General features: G+C 43.6%; 1 protein-coding gene across 1 annotated transcript; it reads right to left on the reverse strand.

The window, feature by feature from the left end:
* Positions 1-5,022: 5,022 nt before the first annotated feature.
* LOC5573407 (UV excision repair protein RAD23 homolog B) lies at positions 5,023-25,343 on the reverse strand. The gene is made up of 3 exons (XM_001654531.2): positions 25,171-25,343; positions 24,588-25,103; positions 5,023-6,112 (listed from the first exon to the last, which is right to left on the reverse strand). Exons 2-3 carry the CDS (start codon positions 25,057-25,059, stop codon positions 5,541-5,543), a joined length of 1,044 nt encoding a protein of 347 aa, XP_001654581.2. The 5' UTR covers positions 25,060-25,103; positions 25,171-25,343; the 3' UTR covers positions 5,023-5,540.
* Between the last annotated feature and the right edge of the window lie 221 nt (positions 25,344-25,564).

Raw genomic sequence — 25,564 nt, forward strand, 5'->3', positions numbered from 1 at the left:
AACTGACTCACTGATTGGGAAACCTATTCAGCAATTCTCCAATCTGAATCATACATAATTGAAAATAATATTAAATCCATAATGCAGTTGGAATCGGCGTCCGCCTGTATTAAAAACAAAATTCTTAATGCTTATCAAGAGAGTTGCCCGACTAGAACAACTAGTTCGAGTAGAGATGTTCCATGGTGGAACAAAAATCTAGATAAGCTCAGAAAAACAGCGCGTAGAGAATTTAACCGCGCTAAGCGTACTTCCGATTGGAGCCTATACAAAAAAGCTCTAACAGACTATAATAAGGAGCTAAGGCGCTCAAAACGGAAATCATGGGTTAGTATGTGCGAGAACATAGAGATGACCCCCGTGGTAGCCAGGCTTCAAAAAACACTCTCAAAAGAACACTCCAATGGTCTGGGTAGTATCCGTAGAGTCGACGGTTCATTCACTGTAGAGCCAAGCGATACAGTGAGTGGAATGTTAAGAATTCACTTCCCTGACTCAATTCCTCAATCAAGAATAAGTGACGAAGGTACTGAGATTGCTGTTTCAGTTCCACAAGAGACCATATCTTTGGTTTCTGGGACAAAAAGAGACGCAATTAAGGTTGCCAAAGAAGCTTTTACTTGTGCCAGAGTTGAAAGGGCTGTGAGATCTTTTGAGCCATTCAAATCTGCTGGCATGGATGGGATCTTCCCAGCGTTAATCCAAAAAGCGGAGAAAACGCTAATCCCACACATGGTAGAGATTTTTAGGGCGAGCTTGATTTTAGGGCATATTCCAGATGATTGGCGTCAAGTTCGAGTTGTCTTCATTCCTAAAACAGGTAAAAAAGACAAAACAAATCCCAAAGCATTTAGGCCGATCAGTTTGTCATCCGTGATGCTTAAAATCATGGAAAAGGTATTGTGCGAATACATAAATTCTAAATTTATGAAAGCAATGCCTCTTTCACAACACCAATTTGCGTATCAGAGTGGCAAATCCACGATCTCAGCACTACATTCGTTAGTCAATAAGATCGAAAAAACTCTACAAGCTAAAGAAATCGCTCTTGTAGCATTTCTTGACATTGAGGGTGCATTCGATAATGCTTCTTATTCGTCTATAGGATCGGCAATGTTGAGGAGGAATTTCGACCCATGCATTGCTACCTGGGTACATGCTATGCTAGCCAATCGACAGATCTCCTCTGAGCTAAGTGGTTCGTGCGTCACTGTAAAGGCTACAAGAGGGTGCCCACAAGGTGGGGTTCGGAAACAGTGAGGCTACGGCAAGGGCAAAGTTAAACAAAATCCAACGTATTGCCTGTATAGCAATTACTGGTGCAGCACGCAGTACACCCACCTCTGCCTTAGACGCGATGCTTAATCTGCCCCGGCTGGATCAATTCATAAAGCTGGACGCTGAGAAAAGTGCGTTGAGGCTGAAACGAACAAAAACCCTACTATCAGGTGATCTTACGGGTCACCTCAGTATATAAAATGAATTTTCTAAAAATCCAATTGTAGAAAAGTGTAGTGACAGGATGGAAATGGTAGTCAACTATGACATACCCTATCAGAATGGGAAGAAGGTGGACCCAACATCCCTCCAGGGTCTATAAAATTCTACACAGATGGTTCCAAAATGAATAATCTGGCAGGTTCTGGAGTCTACGGACCCCGAACAAAAACCTCAATTCACTTAGGACAGTGGTCTATAGTATTTCAGGCAGAAATATATGCTATCTTAGAATGTGCGTTACTATGCCTGAAGAGGAAATACAGACACGCAAGTATATGTATTCTCTCCGACAGCCAAGCGGCTCTTCAGGCGCTTAACACTTACACGTGTAACTCAAAACTAGTGTGGGAATGCATTCTAGCTTTGAAAAAACTAGCTCTCTGCAATCGAGTTAACCTATATTGGATCCCAGGGCATGCGGGTCTAGAGGGAAACGAAATTGCTGATGAGCTGGCCAGAAACGGATCTGCTAATAGGTTCACTGGCCCCGAGCCATTCTTCGGAATATCAGACAGTTTCCTAAAGATGGAACTGAACAACTGGCTGGTTAGCCAGACCTCATCAAACTGGGATGCATCTCCTAATACGAGTCAGTCAAAAAGGCTTGTAAATATAAACCCAAAGAGAACCCAACAACTATTAGGTCTCAGCAAAAGGGATCTCAGTTTATACACTGGTCTAGTAACAGGACACTGCCCCAGCAAATACCATTTACAAAAGATCGGTGTTGTTCAAAACTCCAACTGTCGCTTCTGTGACGATGAGCGAGAAACATCAGAACACCTCATCTGCTATTGCAGTGCACAAATCCATCGTAGGTCCAGGATATTTGGTAAGCCCTTCTTAGAGCCTGCCGATATAAGGATCGCAACCCCCAGCAATGTTATAGGCTTTATTAAGCTAATTGCACCAGACTGGGGAAATTCTCACACTGCAGCTTAGGACCATTATTTCTCAATAATAAGGTGTTCATGAGCTCAGAAGTACATAGATCATTTAGTGACATACATGTCACTGGATGATGTATGTACTATACATACAGTAAAAGGGGATATCACAATAGTTCAAGTTAATTGGACGCAGTGATTCAACACCCGACAAAGAAAAAAAAAACTGACTCACCCGAGGAAGGAGTTTCCTTTGGCGGTGCCAACGAAGATAGTGGTGAAACTTGTTCCTCAAACGCCATTGCTTCTGGAAGATCCGTTACGAGAGCCTTCTGGTCACCGGTAATGGAGCACTTCACGCAAATTTTCATCTTTTCCGTAATCCACCGAACTCCATTCGAATGAAGCTTACTGATGAGGCCTTGGCTGATCAATCGTAGATTTGTCCTTACTGATTTGTGGCCGTCCAGTCCGAAGGGGTTACAGCATAAAGAATTGTATTCGTAATATTGAACTTTGTCCATTTCAACAGCTTCGGGAAAACTTTTTTCACTTTCCAAAAATTAATAACGAGGAATATACAGCTGATAGACAACACTTGCACTTTCTCACTGCTCTTTGTTAGTTTTTGGTAAACTTACGATTCTCAAGCCTTTAAACGCTTTAAACTTGAATTGGTAAATACCTATTTGTCATATTGTCTACCCATTTATTTAACTGTCAATTTTGTAGTTACTTAACAGGAAAAAATTGCCTACATTCTGATTGAAGAAAACTTTGTTTCTATGTAGTTTCGTTCTTAAGAAATTTTGTTTATGAACTTATAAATTTGTAAATATATGGTTCAAACAGCTCATCCTAGCAATATTTGATCATGTTTTAGGAACGAAAAATGAGCGTATTGAAAAATATTGTAGGATTGGATCGCTCTTTTCAAATATACTTTGTTTGAAAGCTGGAAAAGCTAATCGGGTTTTCATTATTTGTTTTCATAAACAGTGAAAAATGTCCTGGGAAACTGATTCCATTTCAAAAATTTCATATTTTTGAGATAATTTGAATCCGGTTCGACAAGTCATGATGAGTCTTGAGTCATGATTTTTAAACGAAAAGGCATGTATGGCAAATCTTTGCATTTTTTACAAAATTGACCATAGATCAGGAACTAAAGAAAAGTACATCCTAAAAGTTACCACAATTGAAGTTTATAAAGTTTCTTTCTTAAAAATATTTTATTAAAAAATTTCCGCGAGTTCGGGCATAGATTTTCCAGCTTTTTTTATCAATTTCCCCAACGGTGGAAAATTTTGTGGAAAACTTTTTCCAGTTCATATTTTTTTTTTGATTTCTGAGAAAATTTGCTTAAATTTTCATATAAAAATTTTGTTTCTACAATGTTTCGTTCTTGAGTTATGATTTTTCAAAGAAAAGTCTTATATGGCACATCTGGACATTTTTCACAAAATTGTCCATAACTCAAAAACGAAAAAAAAGTGCATTCCAAAAATTTCAGTGATTAAAGCTTATAAAATTACCGTTTCGAAAATATTTTTTTTTTGAAAATTTTCCACGAGTTCGGGCATAGTTTTTTCGGCTTTTCTTTACGAATTTTCCCAACGGTGGAAAATTTTGTGGAAAACTTTTCCAGTTCATATTTTTTTTGGATTTTTGGGAAAATTTGCTTAAATTTTCATATAAAAACTTTGTTTCTACGATGCTTCGTTCTTGAGTTATGATTTTTCAAAGTAAGTAGTGTCAAGGGAAAACAAAAAATTTCCACCTGAGTTTTCCGGAAAAATAGGCGACCCTGAATTTTTCTCAATTTTTTTTTTATTCATATAAAAAAAGGAAAAAGTTTCATGAAAATCTGAGACCCTTCGGCCCAAACCCGTACGGTAATTAAAAAAAATCCCCAACTCTCAAATGATTTTTTTGAAGAATCTATTTAGATTTTACTTGAATAATTACTCGAAAATTATTTGGAGGATCTGGAGGAGTATTTGTTTGAACGTGGATGAAAAGTTGGAGAAATTTCTGAAGGAACTTAGTGATGAATCCTAGGTCGAATTTTGTGAGGAATTCCTGGAAGACTTCTTAATAGATTTCCGAGAATAAACTTTTTTTTAAGGTAAATCCTGAAACTGTAAATTTTACTAAGGAATTCGTATGGGAAAGGCTGGATAAATAATTCAAAACATCGGAGTCATTCTTGTAGGGGTTCCAGGAAAAACCTTTGACGAATTTCTTCAGAAAATCTGGAATAAACCCTTGATGTTTTGCTTGGAGGCACTCTTTTGGAAGATCTGCTAGAGTAACTACAGGAAAATTCATTGGAAAACTGGAATTGAGGAATAATATTTTGGAAAAATCCTTGCTAGGTATTTTGAATCAGAATTCACTGCACAGGGGACAAAATAGTGACTTTAGAGACCATAATGGTTGAAATAGGACCATGTAATAAAAATAGAGATTTCTTCAAGACATTTGCATTAATATAGTGACCAATTCTCAAAAAAGTGGTCGGCTACCAGTCTGCTACTCTATAGATAAGAAAATGCAATGCCGTGATATCGTTCACTACAGGCGAGTCGAAAAAAAGCGCGCAAACCACACAACCCCACAAAGGGGGAAAAAGTACAATAATCCTTAAATTTTATTTGGGGGCAAAATTTTAAGAATGGATAATTTTCATTTTTATAATCGCGTAGGTGTAGTAATTTAGATTTTAGTTGCTGTATACAATTACTTGTTTTTTTTATATGCAATTTTCTGTAGTAGGGCTAATCATTCATCATCATCATCATCTTAGAAAACAATATAGAGAAAGTACAATAAGCTGGCTGGAGCGCAAAACAGAAGAAACTACACTTTACCATCATTACTAAGGCAAGCAGCTATTGTGAATTCCTTATTATATAGAGAAAACTGAAACACGTAACCCATGAGTAGAAAAAATGAACCAACGGGGATATAGGAAATTGAATGATGTTCTGAACGTGGGAAAACGAGGAAACGTTGGAAAATGCTTGGATCACTAGTATGGGCAATGGAAACCATTGGGGAAATATTTTCACAAACCAAATATCCAATCAAACTTACTTTCGATCTTTCGCATCTTCAGAGAGGAGGGAGAAAAAAGATAGATGGTTTCGCTTACTCATCGTCGTCCAAGGTCTGCGAGACGAGGAAATCCGCCGCCTGGTACTCGTTCCGTTCGCAGGCAATGTACGCCTGGATGACCAAATGTTCCGGGAATCCGAGTGCCTTCAGTCGATCGATCGCATCCATGTCGGACTGGGTCAAACTGTCCACCATGGCGGCGGCTGTCGTTTCTAGTTCCCGCGGGACCCCCATCCGGCCGGTCGGTTCTTCCGTGCCCTCGTTGATCAGCGAGAGGAATTCTACCTGGTTCTCGGAGATGATGCGCATCAGATCCGGATTGCTCGATTGGATCTTCTGCAGTAAATGCGGCAACAGGCTGGGATCCTCCTGCAGTAGGCGCTTCATCTCCAGGAAGGTCGGATGCTCCCGTAGGAAGGCCAGTCTACTTTCCTGGGTGGTGCCACCGGACACGGCAGCGCTGCCACCGCCACTTCCGCCACCACCGCCGCCACCGCCCATCGAACTGGTGGCAATCTCCGAGAGCAAGTACTCGACGGCACGGTCCGGGTTGTTGTCGCAGATCTCCAGCGCGATGCGAGCTTCCTCCAGGGAATATCCCATCTCTGTTTGGATTAGAGGGGAAGATGGGGCGAGATTTTAGTTAGTAATATAAGAAGGTTTATAGAAAATATCTTAACGTATGAGAGTCACAGACAAACAGACATAACATTCTTAAAGATTTTCATTGCTTCAGTTCAAATGATCATGAGCATTAACCCTTTAATGCTCTTGGCATCTGTTTGCGCCAATCGCCGATAGCCATCAGCTTATAGGACACAAATTCATTTAGCTTTGCTTCAACACATAAATCTCGACGATATCCATTACATACCACTACAGGACCACTAACTCCTTCATTAGTGTCCGAGCAGATAAACTATAGCTCTACTTTTCTTTCTAATGTTAATTATCAGGGTGTCTACTCATTCACAGAAATGAAATTCCCTGATATTTCCAGGTTTTACCAGGATTCAAAAAATAATTCCAGATATATGAAATTCTTCAAACATAAATAATTGACGAATAGTTAATTTTAAATGACTGTAAAAATTTTCCAAACATAGTACTTAACCTAATAATATCTAACACTGAATTTCATTTTTTCCTTCAATAAAACAATCTGTTTTGTTCTAAACGTGTAGACAAGATAAGGAAAAAAATAAAAACTTCTGGTGATTTTTATTTAATTTCCACGAAAAACATGAATGTTTATCAAATGATCTGAAAGTGCCTTTATGATTAAGTCAGATATAAAAAAAAATCAGTTTCGAGCTGTCAAAGCTATTGATGCACAAACAGCAAAATTTGATGCGTTGTTTTTCGTTGATTTCGCTCATTTTTTTCGCCGAATAATTAACTTCGTGCCACTAAAGTGGATAACCACGGTTCGGGTCGCAATATTCCGCGCAATAATGTGCAAAGTTCGCAATCCAACATAATTATTTGCCGTGATTACGATAAAACTCCGTCGGTAACCTCAATCGTCGACTCCGGTGATCGCAACGATGCCAAGCGGCTAAAACGTACTCACTGTCAGCCTTCTCCAGCCGACGATCGCAATTCTCTCCCGATGGAGATCGGACCATCAATTCAACCTATGGTTGCTACTCAGAACCTCTTCGAAACGCTGTCCACTGACGACCCAGATGGAAACGTGAACAACAGATCGCAATCGCCACTCAATGCCCCGAAGAAGAATCGTCGCCGCCCTCTAATCACTATTGTAAACAAGGTGACTCCAGCACGGAATTTTTCACCTACACTCCGTCGCACCAACAGCCCGTGCGATTCATACTCTCGGGTCTCGCACTGTATGATTTGGCTGAGCTGAAGGAGGAATTGTTGCTCAATGAAGTGCGCCCGTTGGACCTCAAAATTTTCTCTCGAAAAAAAAGTGGTCCTGAAGAAAGTGTGCTGTACCTGCTTTGTTTCGTGAAAGGATCTATCAAGCTCTCGGAGCTGCAAGGAGTAAAGACACTGTTCAACACGGTGGTGAAGTGGAGATTTTTCACCAGAAAACCTGACGATTCCGTCCAGTGCCATCGGTGTCAACGCTTTGGCCATGGAATGCGCTTCTGTGACATCTCTCCATCCTGTGTTAAATGCGGGGAGAAACATCTCATAGCAAACTGCAAGCTCCCGGTGAAGGCCAACCTCAAGGATGCTTCCGTCTCACGCAGTCTTATTCGGTGCGCTAACTGCAGTGGTAATCACACAGCCAATTTCCGAGGCTGCCCCTGCCGGCTGAGTTATATCAAACAACTCGAAGAAAATCGTCAGCGTGCTTCGAAGAAAACTACAGCGCCCAACACCCGCGCACCACCGACCTCTCTCCCTAGGATCAATTCCAACATTCAAAATCGTCTGAACAATCGTAGTGTTGCCGGAGGACCTTCTTACTCGCAAGTACTACAGGGTTCTGATCAACCAGATCGATGCGCAAATCTTTTTTCGGTCAGCGAGTTTCTTTGCCTGGCGAGGGATCTTTTTCATCGTTTGCAAGGCTGCCGTTCTAAGGAGCAACAATTCCTAGCTTTATCCGAGCTAATAATCAAATACGTTTACAATGACTAGCCTACCATGTCTGCGCGTAGTTAATTGGAACGGAAGATCCGTTCACGGCAAATCGCTAGAATTTTTCGATTTTGTACAACGTCATGGCATAGAAGTTGCTGTCGTCACCGAAACCTGGTTGCGCCCAAATATTTCATTTCTTCATCCATCTCCTGTGTTCGTCTCGATCGGCCATCAAGTGATGAAGGCAGCAGAGGAGGAGGTGTACTAATAGCTGTTCGAAAAGGATTAGCTTTCAAGCAGCTGAATATTTCGACCAAAAAAATCGAGGCAACAGGCATTACCATCTCATCAGCTGGTAATGATCTTCGCATTATCGCTGCATATTTTCCTGGAACGCGTCGGAGCTCTGAGTGGTCCAAATTTCGACGGGAAATTCGCTCTCTGGTTACGCAAAACTCACCGTATTTCATCATTGGGGACTTAAATGCCAGACATCGTTCTTGGAACTGTGCCAAGAATAACAAAGCTGGAACTATCTTGTTTCAGGAGGCTTCACACTTCGGCTTTAACATCAACTTCCCGGACTCTCCTACGTTTATTCCTTCAGGGCGAGGGCACCCGTCCACGTTAGACATTGTGTTGTCCAATAATTTGATCAACATGTCGAAACCAACCGTACACAACGAGCTGTCGTCTGACCACCTGCCCGTTACCTTCGAGATCAGTCTGTCGTCCGATCCTGTGACAACTACTGAATCTGTTCGCTGCTACACACGTGCAGATTGGCTTGCTTTCCAACGGTTGATAAACACAAAACTTTGCCCGAATAACCCAATGTTGCCAAACATCCGTGATGAAAACGGAATCAATGCTGCGCTCAATTTCTTCAAAGATGCTCTTCTCGACGCAGAATCTGTTGCTGTGCCACTAGTCACCCTTCGTCCGTACGATGTCGCGCAAATCCCTGACGAAACAAAACTCCTCATCCAGCTTCGTAATCGACGTCGGCGACAGTGGATGAGAACCAGAGATCCTATGCTGAAACACATTGTTCTTTCGCTCAACGATCGCATTCGTGGGGAGTGCGCAAACGCACGGTTCAGCAAGTTTTCTCAAACCTTAGCTTCAATGGAGCGTGGCGATAATAAACTTTGGCGCATCACCAAAGCGCTGAAGAAAACGACCAAGTACAGCCCCCCGCTGCGCAGTGGAGACACGTTATTCGCTTGTCCTAAGGAGAAAGCCAAACTGCTCGCTGAAAGTTTTACACTTGCTCACAACAATCAATCGAACAGATCGACCTTTCTCCGCCTGTTGCCGACAACTCCTGGTTAGCTCGCCCCAAGGAAATTGCCACAATTATTCGTAATTTGAAACCCAAAAAAGCGCCTGGTCACGATGGAATCAAAAACATGCTTCTAAAACGACTTCCTCGAAAAGGGTATGTGGTTCTCGCTAAAATTTTCTCCGCTTGCCTGAAACTATGCTACTTTCCCGATGACTGGAAACACGCTATAGTTGTCGCCATTCCGAAAGCGAATAAGGACCATTCCATCCCCTCTAACTACAGACCAATCAGCCTGCTGCCAACATTGAGCAAACTTTTCGAACGCATCATTTTGACGCGTATCGAGAAACATCTGGAGACAGTTCGTTTGATTCCTCATGAACAATTTGGGTTTCAAAAAGGGCATTCTACCAGCCACCAAATCGTACGGCTGGTGAAGGAAGTAAGATGGAACTTCCAGCAAGAAAAATCATCAGGCTTAATCCTCCTTGATGTAGAGAAAGCCTACGATTCAGTATGGCATGAAGCGATCTTGCATAAAATGTTGGTGGGCAATTTTCCCATGTCGATTCTGAAAATAATGCGAAGCTTCCTGAAGGATCGTTCCTTCCAAGTGGCTGTAAACGGTTGTACGTCCGATCGAATGTCCGTACTATACGGTGTTCCTCAAGGTTCTGTTCTGAGCCCAACACTATACAACATTTTTTCCGCCGACATAGTAAAAGTCAACGGAGTCCAGTACTACTTTTTCGCTGATGACACTGGTTTCCTTGCCTCACATCGCGATGCAGGAACGATAATCGAAACGCTACAGCATGCTCAGAACTCCATCCAAGAGTACCAAAGAAAATGGAAGGTGAAAGTCAACCCAACGAAATCGCAAGCCATATTCTTTACTCGGCGTCGTAGCCCTCGGCACCTACCCCAAAGTAACGTGTCTTGTAACGGCGTGGACTTTCCATGGTCACCAAATGTTGGCTATCTTGGTATAACCCTGGATCAGAAGCTAAAGTTTGGTTGTCACGTGACCAACTGCCTCCAGAAATGCGATAAGCTCGTTAAAATGCTGTATGCTCTTGTTAAAAGACGCTCCCGTTTGGACCCTGGTACCAAGATCCTGCTATACAAAACTGTTCTCAGGCCAACGGTTGCGTATGGCTTTCCTGCTTGGTATGACTGTGCACAATCCCACCGGAACAAAGTCCAAGTTAAGCAAAACCGTTTGCTCAAGATGACGCTGGATTTAAGCCCTTTCCATCCGACTGACGATGTACACCGACTTGCTGGCGTTGAGCGGATCGATGATTGGTTTCGGAGATTAATGCCCAAATTCATGAACAGCTGTTCGTCATCTGTAAATCCTCTTTTACAAGAGCTGGCTGCATAGATTGCAGGGTGGCCACCAATTTTCCATTTTGAAATTCCCGCTTTTTTCCCGGTTTTCCCGATACAGTCGCCAAAATTTTCCCGGTTTTGGATTTAGCTATTTGAAGATATTTCAACTCAATTTCTTGATTTTTTCTTCATGAAAATAAACAGTTCTCCAAAGCAAACGACACACTTAGAATGAAACAAAAATCTGTGAAATATGATTCAACAGATTTTTCTGTGGAACAACAAAACTGTCGAAAATTCACTGAAAATTCGGTGAAAGCTAAAATTTAAAAAAAGTCTGTGAAAAATTAACATGAAGCTTGGTGAAAATCCATCTTTTTACCAAACACTGAAAATCTGAGAAATCATTATGTGTGGCCGGCGTTGCGAACATCGCCAAAGTTCATATGTTTGTATTTTTATATAAATATACTGGACTTCAAAAACTAGATGAAACATTGGGTATTTTTTTAATTCCGTTCAATAAACGATCAGTTTATATAGTCAAAAAAAGTTAAAATTCCAAATAGCTTCCGTTGTTGAGTGCTTTCATTTCAATCATCACGTGTCTAATCTTGATCTCGCTATTCAGAAAAGAAATCACCAAAAATTCGTAAAATATCATCAAACTATATTCAATTTGGACAGCTCAACTTTTTCCAGCTTCACGGATCGATCGGTGAAATAAATTATCAATATTCAATGAAATTGCACAGAAATTTGTGATCTCTACCTTATTTATTAGTTTTTTTGTCCATTTTATGAAGAATGAAATATTAGATGATTTTGAAAATAATTTATACCAATAAAAAAAAGTTTATTGAACCTTGATTGAAAACATCGAGTCAAAAAAGCTAGAGAAAAGGTTAAAAAAATGTTATTCTTGAGTCAAGGACCATGACATTAATGGAAAGATTTTGAACATATTTCGAAACATGAAAGTTGTAGAAAATCGTTATATTTAAATAACACTGGAAAGCTTAAATTTGTTCTACTTTTCTCACAACATAGCTTGTGAGAAAAGTAGAACAAATTTAAGCTTTCCAGTGTTATTTAAATATAACGATTTTCTACAACTTCTGGTTTGTAGATTTATAGCTCCGAAATGTTCGTTCAACACGATTTTCCCGGTTGTCATCTTAAATTCCCGGTTTTTTTCCCGGTGGAATCAAATTCCCGTCTTTTTCCCGCTTTTCCCGTTTTTCCCGGTTCGGTGGCCACCCTGAGATTGATGTGATATTAGATTTAAGCTTTTCTTTTCTGTCTTTTTCCTAAGTAAATTCGAAGGTTTTTTTTGTTCTTTCCCTTCCCGGTCCAAATAGTTGCTTGTCGTTCATTAACACAAAATGTGCTCATTTGTTCTATGTCATTGTTGTAAGGAATTCCATATCTCGATTGTTAACCTCTAAACACAATTTGTAATTGCTAAGGTAAAAATAAAAATAATTGAAATTGAAATTGAAAAAAGATATAAAAAAATATTCAATCTTAAGAAAAAATAGTTATTTCCTTAAAATGGAATTCAGATTTTTGAGCATCAGCGACGTACCCAGAATATTTATCTGGGAGAATTTGATATTTTTTCCTAGATGATATCTTGGGGAAATCAGGACTAGTTGTTGTAATTGTAATTGCTCAATCCACACCCTGGCAGACAATTATCCGCCCATCTAGACACGGGCTGGGTGAGGACCTACCAAGCCTCCCCCGTTAACATGTCCTATACCGTTTAGCACACCGGGATCTTCCACAAGCAGGCGCCGGAATTAAAGCGGTCCCACAAGCTTCAGATACATTAAATAGATATAGTCCCTCTGGCACTAAACCGAATGGCGCCCTCCGCTTCACCACTAGTACTGCTTCCCCACACGCCAAGCACAATATCGAAAGTAGTGCGTTGTATAGCAAATACAGTACACCACCTCCGACACTATGCCAAATGTACAGGAAAAACAGCACCAGTAAGAAAGCGGAAGGCGCACCACTCGGTTCAGTGCCAGAAGGACTATAAGTATAACGAAGAAGAAACGAAAAGATAGTAGAGTTGGATCGGTTATTTGATTGCTGAAACGAAAAAAACAGAAAAAACAGAAACAAAGTGTTAACATTAAAACGGGGTTTTATAATTGATAAATGTATCGATAGTTTCTCATCTGTTACGTTTCCTTATCGTAGCGCTGTCGATTTTTTCCATCTCCAGGGTGTTCGTCTCCGCTCGAGCAATGAGGACCATGATGAAATGAGAATATAAAAATGTGAGCATTAGTGTTGATCTAGTAATAGATTAATTTAAACTGCTTTTCATGTGCTAAGTAACTTGTAAACTCCTACTCAATTATGTTTTGTTGGCCTACACGTTTTATTTAGATACAATTTTTATTTAGAAAACTATTTGGATCCGAGATTTTAGGTGCAGATTGAGCATGTTTGATAAAACAAGCATCCTGTTTTCAGTTGAAGAATGTTCAAGAAGTTGATGATTCTGTTATTTATACTGGCTACATACAAGAATTCACTATTGATGTAATATATGGATATTGAAAGTTCCAACGCGCGATTATAATACTTCAGTTTTCGTGCTGTTGTATTGGTGTAAGTAGTGGGAAACCAATCAGTTTGGTGATTCTAACGGTAACAAATAGCAAGACGAAAGGAAAGTTGATAATCTATCATCATTATGATTTCAGTCCTAATTTCATGATCAGTTTAATAAATTCCGCGTATGATTCGGCAATTTTAACAATTTATACATGTGTATTCGAATAAAACAGACTACGGGCATTTATTACCTGTTGCAAGGTTCCTAAGTGATCAGATATTTATCATTTTCTACAGCCTAATTTAATAATACCTACATTGGGTTGTAACAAAAATTTGATCTTGGGATGTTGATTTGCCTCCTAATCATAGTTTCGACAATAGTCACATGCTTACTATCCCTTATGGCAGTGTTGTTGATTCTATTGTCTATCGCTCATCAGTTTCGCGCCACCCGGCAGGGACTTGGTCCTATGTACCCAATACTCTGCTGTGTCTTAACTTCACGCAATACATTCTGTAGATGTGTGATACAGTTTGCGGAATATTATGATTTATCACTTCGTTCAGATGGAAAATTCTGTTATGGTACCATATTCACATATCAGATAACTCCCACCTGGAACGATGTAATACATCGGAGACATGTAGATTCAGATGTATGTAGACGATCTATGCCTAGTTCGGCTCTGATCGACAGGCAATCAGTGTATTCAGTTTTTCAACTAGCTTGAAGCGATGAACGTATCAAGACAAGCTCTCCACTATATCTGCTAGCAATCACCGGTCGTCGATAGACATTTCGGTTCTTTTCTGCTAAAGAAAGACCCGATTGTATGCCAAAGACTATGGCTCATGCTTTTCAATACAGCTGGAAAAACAAGAACTACACCCAGCACCAAATAGTACGTAACTATGAGGCGGACCGGAAGGTTTGATAAGCAATCCCCACCTTGGGGAAATCAGGACTAGTTGTTCTCAAAATAAGAATTTTTGAGACCTCTTGCTTGAAAAAAAAAAAAAATAAACCAAAACGAGTTCTTACATGGATTACGAATACAAAAAGACACCTAACAAGAACCACGACATGAGAGTTTGATTCCTAAGTAGAACAGACATTTTTATAAGTTTGTTTCTAAAGCTTTTTTTTTTTGAATTCCTCGTGACCTTACAAGTATTACTGCTCGTTTTACTATGAATTTCATTCAAAATAAAACCGAAGATCTCTTCAGGAGGGCGCGGTAAATGGCTGGGCATGGCGTACCATTGGTACCTCGCGTACCTGCAGGAATAAAATAGACCCCTTTGTGCGGTCCTTAGCCTCTTGCCCAGCAACTCCTATCCCTACCTCCTCGTGGTACTGGCCGGGGTACGAGTAACCTTGGGGAAGATCGGGTAACCAACCCCCGGTGGGAACTTTGGTCGTATGCTGACAGGGAAGGGGGAGTTTGCTTTTGCAAACCTGGAGCGTCTGTACTTCACGTTAGGAGCGGCTCACAACAGCGTCTGTTCCCCATGTCAGGGGCGGCTGATCATCGTCCGAGTGCCAGAGAAGGACTCTAAGCTAAACTGCGCACTATGGTCCCCCGAACATTTAGGGGGAATGGTCCACCGGAAATCTAGGGGGTTGGTGTCAGGCCCTGCAAGCCAGCCGTAAAAAATCAAGCAACGAATAATCAACGAGAGAATACGAACCGGGACAATCGGCGAAGACCACAGCGACGTAAAGGGACTGGCGATTGGAAGCTCGGTACGTGGAACTGTAAATCTCTCAACTTCATCGGGAGCACACGCATACTCGCCGACGTGCTGAAGGACCGTGGATTCGGCATCGTAGCGTTGCAGGAAGTGTGTTGGAAGGGATCAATGGTGCGAACGTTTAGAGTTAACCATACCATCTACCAGAGCTGCGGCAATACACATGAGCTGGGAACAGCTTTTATAGTGATGGGTGATATGCAGAGGCGCGTGATCGGGTGGTGGCCGATCAATGAGAGAATGTGCAAGTTGAGGATCAAAGGCCGGTTCTTCAACTTCAGCATAATAAACATGCACAGCCCTCACTCCGGAAGCACTGATGATGATAAAGACGCTTTTTACGCGCAGCTTGAACGCGAGTACGATAGTTGCCCAAGCCACGACGTCAAAATCATCATAGGAGATCTAAACGCTCAGGTTGGCCAGGAGGAGGAATTCAGACCGACGATTGGAAAGTTCAGCGCCCACCGGCTGACGAACGAAAACGGCCTACGACTAATTGATTTTGCCGCCTCCAAGAGTATGGCCATTCGTAGCACCTACTTCCAGCACAGCCTTTCGTACCGATACACCTGGAGATCACCACAGCAGACAGAATCGCAAATCGACCACGTTCTGATTGATGGTCGGCACTTCTCCGACATTATCGACGTCAGGGCATCGACATTATCGATCGTGGCGCTAACATCGACTCTGACCACTATCTGGTGATGGTCAAACTGCGTCCAAAACTCTCCGTCGTTAACAACGTACGGTACCGACGGCCGCCCCGGTATGATCTAGAGCGGCTCAAGCAACCGGATGTCGCAGCGGCATACGCGCAGCAACTCGAGGCTGCATTACCGGAAGAGGGTGAGCTGGACGAAGCCCCTCTTGAGGACTGCAGGAGAACAGTAAAAGCAGCCATCAACGATGCAGCTGAGAGCAACGTCGGGTACGTGGGACGGAGTCGACGGAACGATTGGTTCGACGAGGAGTGCCAGGGGGTTTAGGAGGAGAAGAATGCAGCGCGGGTGGTCATGCTGCAGTAAGGGACCCGGCAGAACGTGGAACGCTATAAACGGAAACGGCAACAGCAAACCCGCCTCTTTCGGGAGAAAAATGAAATTATTTGGCTTTACATCAATTATCTTGATAAAGCCTCGCCAACAATATTTCGCCAATTCCCTCGGTTCATGGCCGCTTCTCTCCATCCTCGACTGTGACCCACGCTCTCCAGGTCCTGGTGTACCTGGTCAATCCACCTAGCTCGCTGCGCCCCACGCCTTCTTGTTCCGACCGGATTCGTGGCGAACACCATCTTTACAGGGTTGTTGTCCGGCATTCTTGCAACATGCCCTGCCCAGCGTATCCTTCCAGCTTTAGCTACCTTCACGATACTGGGTTCGCCGTAGAGTTGAGCGAGCTCGTGGTTCATCCTTCGCCGCCACACGCCGTTCTCCTGCACGCCGCCGAAGATCGTCCTTAGCACTCGGCGTTCGAAAACCCCAAGAGCTTGCAAGTCCTCCTCGAGCATAGTCCACGCCTCATGCCCATAGAGGACTACCGGTCTTATGAGCGTTTTGTACATCGTGCATTTGGTGCGGGGGTGAATCTTTCTTGACCGCAGTTTCTTCTGGAGCCCATAGTAAGCACGACTTCCGCTGATGATGCGCCTTCGTATTTCCCGACTAACATTGTTGTCAGCCGTCAACAAGGATCCGAGGTAGACGAACTCGTCCACCACCTCGAAGGTATCCCCGTCTATCGTAACACTGCTTCCTAGGCGGGCCCTGTCGCGCTCAGTTCCGCCAACCAGCATGTACTTTGTTTTCGACGCATTCACCATTAGCCCGACTCTTGTTGCTTCGCGTTTCAGGCGGGTGAACAAATCTGCCACCGTTTCAAATTTTCTCCCAATAATATCCATGTCGTCCGCGAAGCAAACAAATTGTCCGGATCTCGTGAAAATCGTGCCTCGACTGTTAAGTCCGGCTCTCCGCATGACACCTTCAAGCGCAATATTGAACAACAGGCACGAAAGTCCGTCGCCCTGTCGTAGTCCCCGCCGAGACTCGAACGAACTGGAGTGTTCGCCCGAGATCTTCACGCAGTTTTGCACACCGTCCATCGTTGCTCTGATCAATCTTGTGAGCTTCCCGGGAAAGCTGTTCTCGTCCATGATTTTCCATAGCTCTATGCGGTCGATACTATCGTATGCCGCCTTGAAATCGATGAACAGATGGTGCGTAGGGACCTGGTACTCACGGCATTTCTGGAGGATTTGTCGCACGGAAAAGATCTGGTCCGTTGTCGAGCGGCCGTCGATGAAACCTGCTTGATAACTTCCCACGAACTCGTTTGCTATAGGTGATAGACGACGGAAGAGAATCTGGGATAGCACTTTATAGGCGGCGTTTAGGATGGTGATTGCACGATAATTTTCACACTCCAGTTTGTCGCCCTTTTTGTAGATAGGGCATATAACGCCTTGCTTCCACTCCTCCGGTAGCTGTTCCGTTTCCCAGATTCTGACTATCAGCCGATGCAGACAAGCGGCTAACCTGTCCGGGCCCATCTTGATGAGTTCGGCTCCGATACCATCCTTGCCAGCGGCTTTGTTGTTCTTGAGCTGTTGAATGGCATCCTTAACTTCCCCCATCGTGGGAGCTGGTTGATTTCCGCTGTCCGCTGTGCTGACGTAGCCATCGCCTTCGCTGTCCTGACCTTCTGTGCCTGTGTTTTCTGCGCCATTCAGGTGTTCATCGTAGTGCTGCTTCCACCTTTCGATCACCTCGCGTCCGTCCGTCAAGATGCTCCCATCCTTATCCCGGCACATCTCAGCTCGCGGCACGAAGCCTTTGCGGGATGTGTTGAGCTTCTGATAGAACTTCCGCGTTTCTTGAGAACGGTACAGCAACTCCATCTCTTGGCATTCCACCTCTTCCAGGCGGCGCTTTTTGTCCCGGAATAGGCGGGTTTGCTGTTTCCGCTTCAGTCTGTATCGTTCCACGTTTTGCCGCGTACCATGCTGCAGCATTGCAGCCCGCGCTGCATTCTTCTCCTCTAAAACCTCCTGGCACTCCTCGTCGAACCAATCGTTTCTTGAACTCCGTTCCACATATCCGACAACGCTTTCGGCAGCGTCGTTAATGGCTGCTTTGACTGTCCTCCAGCAGTCCTCAAGAGGGGCCCTATCGAGCTCGCCCTCATCCGGCAACGCTGCCTCAAGATGCTGCGCGTACGCATTGGCGACATCCGGTAGTTTCAGCCGCTCGAGATTGTACCGGGGCGGGCGTCGGTACCGTACATTGTTGATGACGGATAGTTTTGGGCGCAGTTTCACCATCACCAGGTAGTGGTCGGAGTCAATGTTGGCGCCACGATAGGTTCTGACGTCGGTTATGTCGGAGAAGTGCCGTCCATCGATCAAAACGTGGTCGATTTGCGATTCTGTCTGCTGAGGTGATCTCCAGGTGTACCGATACGGGAGGCTGTGCTGGAAATAGGTGCTACGAATGGCCATGTTCTTGGAGGCGGCAAAATCTATCAGTCGTAGGCCGTTCTCGTTCGTCAGCCGGTGGGCGCTGAACTTTCCAATCGTCGGTCTGAACTCCTCCTCCTGGCCAACCTGAGCGTTTAAGTCTCCTATGATGATCTTGACGTCGTGGCTTGGGCAGCGGTCGTACTCGCGTTCGAGCTGCGCGTAAAATGCGTCCTTGTCATCATCAGTGCTTCCGGAGTGTGGGCTATGCACGTTGATTATGCTGAAGTTAAAGAATCGGCCTTTGATTCTTAACTTGCACATTCGTTCATTGATCGGCCACCACCCGATCACGCGCCTTTGCATATCACCCATCACTATGAAAGCTGTTCCCAGCTCGCGTGTGTTGCCGCAGCTCTGGTAGATGGTATGATTACCTCTAAACGTTCGCACCAATGCTCCTGTCCAGCACACCTCCTGCAGCGCTACGATGTCGAAACCGCGGGTCTTCAGTACATCGGAGAGTATGCGAGTACTTCCAATGAAGTTGAGAGATTTGCAGTTCCACGTACCGAGTTTCCAATCGCTAGTCCATTTTCGTCGCTGTGGTCTTTGCCGATTGTTCCGGGTCGTATTCTCTCGTTGACGTTCCTGTGCTGATGTGTTTTTACGGCTGGCTTGCAGGGCCTGACACCAACCCCCTAGATTTCCGGAGGACCATTCCCCCTAAATGTTCGGAGGGCCATAGTGCGCAGTTTAGCTTAGAGTCCTTCTCTGGCACTCGGACGATGATCAGCCGCCCCTGACATGGGGAACAGACGCTGTTGTGAGCCGCTCCTAACGTGGAGTACAGACGCTCCAGGTTTGCAAAAGCAAACCCCCCCTTCCCTGTCAGCATACGACCAAAGTTCCCACCGGGGGTTGGTTACCCGATTCTTCGGGAGAAAAAACGCCGCCTGGAGGAGACGGAGTGCGAGGAGATGGAACAGCTGTGCCGCTCTCAAGAAACGCGTAAGTTCTATCAGAAGCTCAACGCATCCCGCAACGGCTTCGTGCCGCGAGCCGAGATGTGCAGGGATAAGGATGGGAGCATTCTGACGGACGAGCATGAGGCAGGGTGGCCACCAAAATCCAATTTTCAAATTCCCGCTTTTTTTCCGGTTTTCCCGGTATATTTTTCAGTATTTTCCCGGTTTTTATTTGTGCTAGTAAGGAAATTTTTGTCAGTTTTTGCTCACTTTGGTAGCCTTTTTTAAAGCTATTGAACCCATATTTTTCAACAATACGCTTGTTGCTTAGGTGTATCTTACTGTCAAGATAATTGCCCCATATGCCAAAGTAAATTATCCAGGGTCCCGGTCCCAAACAGTTAATGAGGTTGAAGATATTTCCACAATTTCTAATCCTTCGATTTTCATGAGAATGAAAGGTTCTCTAAACTAAATAAGTTAATGATGAAAAACAGGATAGATAAATAACTTAATTTGAGAGATTTACCAGCCGAGGCTGGCACATCTCTTGAAAATGAAACGAAGCCACACAAGTAAAAGCATGTATCTGTACTTTATTTATTCTTAGTCGATTAGTTAGCTTATATCATATTACAAGCTCTTATAAATAAAGGATTGTTTTCAATAACATCTGGACTTATTTTCAATGCGATATTTTTGAGTGCTTAAATCTTCTGAAGTTTCTCAACTTCGATGTGAAACTTTAAGTTAAATGAGTTATAGAGAAGTCCAAAAAATGTTATCCCTGACAGTAAGAGGAAATATTAAAAGTAAATCGAAACATCGTTAACCATTAGTAAAATAAAACATTATAAAGAATAGTCAAGTCAAATCATTAATATTTAATAAGACATATTAAATTTAAAATTAGTGGTGCACCTAAGGGAAAACAGCTGAAACTGTCTGATAAAATCATAAAATATGTGATTTTAACTAACCAGTCCTTCTATCATTTAAATGTATGAAATTACGATTTATTCAAACATTCCCTTCAAAAACCCTTGCACCAATATTAGGAACATTGTTCCTTTAGTGGCGCAATCAATTGATTGCTTATGGGACCCTGCACTATGGGTACTGTTGCACCACTATAGGTGCAAAGAAGAAAAATTTTCGAGAAAAATAATTGTTTTAAATAGCTTAGCAATTCAATGTCGTGGATGTTGTTCGATTGCTTGTCTCATTTTCGAATTGTAGATCAAAGAAAAATATTACATAATCATTTATTAGAGAGGAACATGTCAAAACACACTACCTCCTCTAAGAAAGCGTTTGCCCTATTTGTACAAATTCATAGATGTTTCGTTACAATACAATCAAAGCTGTTATTTTAAATAAACAATTTTTAATGATTTGTAAGTTTAGAGCTTAAAGATGTTCGTTCAAAACCGATTTTCCCGGTGACCGCTTCAAATTCCCGGTTTTTCCCGCTTTTTTCCCGATGAATTCAAATTCCCGTCTTTTTCCCGTTTTTCCCGGTTCGGTGGCCACCCTGATGAGGTGATCGAAAGGTGGAAGCAGCACTTCGACGAGCACCTGAATGGTGCTGAGAGCACAGGCAATGAAGGACGAGACAACGGAGGAAATGCCTTCGTTAGTACTGCGGAAGATGGAAACCAACCAGCCCCCACTTTGAGGGAGGTTAAGGATGCCATTCACCAGCTCAAGAACAATAAAGCTGCTGGTAAGGATGGTATCGGAGCTGAACTCATAAAGATGGGTCCGAAAAGGCTGGCCATTTGTCTGCACTGGCTGATAGGCACAATCTGGGAAACAGAACAGCTACCGGAGGAGTGGAAGGAAGGTGTAATATGGCCCATCTACAAGAAAGGCGACAAGTTAGATTGTGAGAACTTTCGAGCGATCACCATTCTAAATGCGGCCTACAAAGTATTATCCCAGATCATCTTCCGTCGTCTGTCACCTGTAGTAAACGAGTTCGTGGGAAGTTATCAAGCCGGCTTCGTTGACGGCCGATCGACAACGGACCAGATCTTTACTGTACGGCAAATCCTCCAAAAATGTCGTGAATATCAGGTCCCAACGCATCACCTTTTCATCGATTTCAAGGCGGCATACGACAGTATCGACCGCGTAGAGCTATGGAAAATCATGGACGAGAACAGCTTTCCCGGGAAGCTCACGAGACTGATAAGAGCGACGATGGAAGGTGTGCAAAATTGTGTGAAGGTTTCAGGCGAACACTCCAGTTCGTTTGGATCCCACCGGGGACTACGACAAGGTGATGGACTTTCGTGCCTGTTGTTCAATATTGCGCTAGAAGGTGTTATGCGGAGAGCCGGGCTTAACAGCCGGGGTACGATTTTTACGAGATCCAGTCAATTTATTTGCTTCGCGGATGATATGGACATCGTCGGCTGAACATTTGAAATGGTGGCAGACCTGTACACCCGCCTGAAACGCGAGGCAGCAAAAGTTGGACTGGTGGTAAATGCGGCCAAGACAAAGTACATGCTAGCTGGTGGGGCCGAGCGCGACAGGGCTCGCCTAGGTAGCAGTGTTACGATAGACGGGGATACGTTCGAGGTGGTCGACGAATTCGTCTACCTTGGATCCTCGCTGATGGCTGACAATAACGTTGGCCGTGAAATACGGAGGCGCATCATCAGTGGAAGTCGGGCCTACTATGGCCTCCAGAAGAAGCTGCGGTCAAAAAAGATTCACGCCCGCACCAAATGTACCATGTACAAAACGCTCATAAGGCCGGTAGTCCTCTACGGGCATGAAACGTGGACGATGCTCGAGGAGGACCTGCAAGCACTTGGAGTCTTCGAACGTCGGGTGCTTAGGACGATCTTCGGCGGTGTGCAGGAAAACGGTGTGTCGCGGCGAAGGATGAACCACGAGCTCGCCCAACTCTACGGCGAACCCAGTATCCAGAAGGTGGCCAAAGCTGGAAAGATACGATGGGCAGGGCATGTTGCAAGAATGCCGGACAGCAACCCTGCAAAGATGGTGTTCGCTTCGGATCCGGTTGGTACAAGAAGGCGTGGAGCGCAGCGAGCTAGGTGGGCGGATCAAGTGCGTATCGATTTGGCGAGCGTGGGCAGAACCGAGGATGGAGAGATGCGGCCACGAACCGAGTATTGTGGCGTGAAATTGTTGATTCAGTGTTATCTGTGTAGATGTTAACTAAATAAATTATAAAGGGAAAATGTACGCGTGACTGATATGCGTTTATTTGCTCTTGAATGTACGAGAATAAACGCATAACAGTATCAGTGCTTACTATGATGCATCGGTCTTCACATGTGAATTGTTGTTGTTTTGACAGTTTGGTGTCCGCATTCAAAGTTGTGAAAATTACTGCTCTCGATTATTTGAAAAGTTATGGTGCTTCTGATAGTTCCGAGGATGAATGCAGGAATTTGGCCGATGGTGACCCGTTGAACAATGACGCGGGCTCTGAAGACAAATTCACTGGCTTCGAAGATAAGGACGGCTGGCGGCGACGCAGATTTCAGTTTCCACTAAAGACGTAGCATTGGGTAAGCTATTTGAAATCGTTGGAGGACACAGTATATGTGACGGGGACTGATGAAATGGACTCAGACGGAAGTCAAACGGCCGTTGATGAATTTGCCAAAAACGCAAGAGAACAAAATATATTGAAAAAAAAAAAAGAATTAAATGCGAGACACAACGCCAAGAAGCGCCGTTTATCGCATCTAGTAAAGCTTATCGCTTGTGGGTGTATAATGAACTGCGGGCTTAAGGTGATAATAAAACGAAGCCAAACTTTGAATTTTCAAGTGCACAAGACTGAAGAATCTGACAACAATTCGCAATGAAAATCAATCAAATAGCTTGCTTCCTGGTGGTGACCAATGGGATAAATTTTCAACGTGGAGCGCTGTTTGGTTCTCAAGTCTTGTGCTTTTGAAAATTTGAGGTATGGCTTTGTTCTATAATCACCTTAAAATATCTAAGAAAAACCGTATTCGACTAAACACGGTACTCTGTATTCACGAGAGCAAACCAGCTATATTCGCTAGAGCGTGTGACGAATGGATGTTCAAAGACGGCGTCGTACGAGGAAGACGATCCAATGCACGAGTTCACTAATTTGACGTTTGAGCGGTGCCGAATTCACTCGTTGCCATGGTCACGTAAATAACACGGCACCGCTCAAACGTCAGATAGTGAACATGTGCATCGGTCCATAGCTTTGTATTTCATCTGGCTGAATTGAACGATTCTTTCGTCTAAGTGTGTCGGAGATTTTTTCTAAACACTTTGGATTAAGCCAACAATTGTGGATAAGTATATTTTCCTTACTTGACTTCCTTATCAACACAATTTGTCGCAAGTCCTTGTCACACAAGTCGCGAGACTAACATGCGTTTATTAGTAACGCGGGACAGACCAAGTTCGATGTTGATTTCAACATTTCTAGAACAAACGTATCATTTTCTCATACTACCATGAAAGTGCATGCAATTTGATGACGTTTCCCGTAATCACCTAAAAATTGACAAAAACTCACGTGGGACTGTTATGCATTTATGGGCAGTCTAGTACTGCATTTGGTCCCTCGGTAGTGCAAAAGGTACCCAAGTTTGACATATCGGAGTACACTTTTCACGGCATTCTAGATTAGCTTATGAGCCTTAAAATGTTGGGCAACTGCAAGGGACATGGAGGTCTTTAATTTGTCTTTGTTAGGTATTTACAATCTCATGGGGAGTCGTTCGAATGAATCATCACATATTTTGCGTCTCGCGTGATTTTTTGATATTTGAGATATTGAGGTGGCTCGCCTGATCAATTAGGTTGAGCACCACTGCATTACAAACTAATAATATTGATTTTGAACTCCATAAAAAAAATTTCGTTCTGGAAAGTCTTCGAGGAATCTCTGGTGTTCGATGGAAATTTGATTATTGTTACGTCTGTTCGTCTGTAGTTCAGCTGTTGTTACAAAAAATATCAGAAATTTCTTGAAATTAAAATTCGGTGACACACAGTGCTTTTTACAGTAATTATTCCATTTTTGACTATTAAACTCCCAAGAACATGTCCAAACATGTCTTAATAAGCAGGTTTCAAAATATATCAACCACACTCACCCGTTATCCTCTGCACCTTAATCTGGATGTCATCCTGCGGCGGTTCTTCCGGCTTTTTGTCCTCCTTCGGTTTCTCCTCCTCCTCCTTTTTCTCCTGCTCCTTGGGCTTCTCCTCCGGTGCCTCACTGGCCGCTGCGGTTGCTTCCGATTGTGCACCGCTTTCGCTCTTTGCTGTGCTGCTCTTGGTTTCAGCTGGAGCAGTGGCACTACTAGAGGCCGCTGGTTCCGCCGGGGCCGTCGTGGGCTTCTTGTTCATAACCACAACGAACTTCTTGTCGTCCAGGCTGTAATGACTGAGCGGCAGGTCGTCTTCCATGATTTTTCCCAGGTAGATCAGCCGCTGCCGCTCGACCGGGTAGTCCTGTTTGCTCTCCTGGAAGAACTTCTCCTTCAGCGTCCGGACGGTGTCCTTTTCGACGTCCACCTCGATCTGGAACGCTTCCTGCTTCAATGTTTTGATGGTGATCTTCATGGCTGCCGTTTTTGCCTTTCCTTTCCCAGGAGAAATATGATGCTCTGCGGAAGAAAACAGCATCCGCCAATTAATCCACCGGCACCGTAATCGGAATCTTGCTCGACTTACCTTTCGCAGCGCGTTACAAATCGGGGTTCAGCTTTATCGGATTAAAACGCAATTTTCGTCGCAAGTTTTGGGTCAGAATTTGCACTCGTAAATGATTTTCATATTTCCACCAATTTGACAGCTCAGTCAGAATCGCATCACGACGACGGCACGGATCGGATCAATGTGATGGATTTTACTAAGGTGGCGCAGATGATTGATGCGTGCCACTAGTTCTCTCTTTCATTCTCCCGCTGTTCTTAAGCAGCGCAAATAGTGACGTCATTATTTGCGCTGCATAAGAACAGCGGGAGAATGAAAGAGAGAACTAGTGGCACGCATCAATGATCTGCGCCACCTTAGTAAAATCCATCACATTGGGATCGGATCTGACGAGGATGTGGTGCTTTCTCGC

Source organism: Aedes aegypti, chromosome 1 (assembly GCF_002204515.2).
Source record: "Aedes aegypti strain LVP_AGWG chromosome 1, AaegL5.0 Primary Assembly, whole genome shotgun sequence".
In the NCBI taxonomy this organism is placed as follows: Eukaryota; Metazoa; Arthropoda; class Insecta; order Diptera; family Culicidae; genus Aedes; species Aedes aegypti.

Excerpts from the sequence above, each read along its gene's own strand:
- LOC5573407 (XM_001654531.2), bottom strand. The coding sequence starts at position 25,059 with ATGAAGATCACCATCAAAACATTGAAGCAGGAAGCGTTCCAGATCGAG. Across the intron at positions 6,113-24,587 it reads TAAGGTGCAGAGGATAACGG|AGATGGGATATTCCCTGGAG; the intron begins GTGAGTGTGGTT and ends TAATCCAAACAG.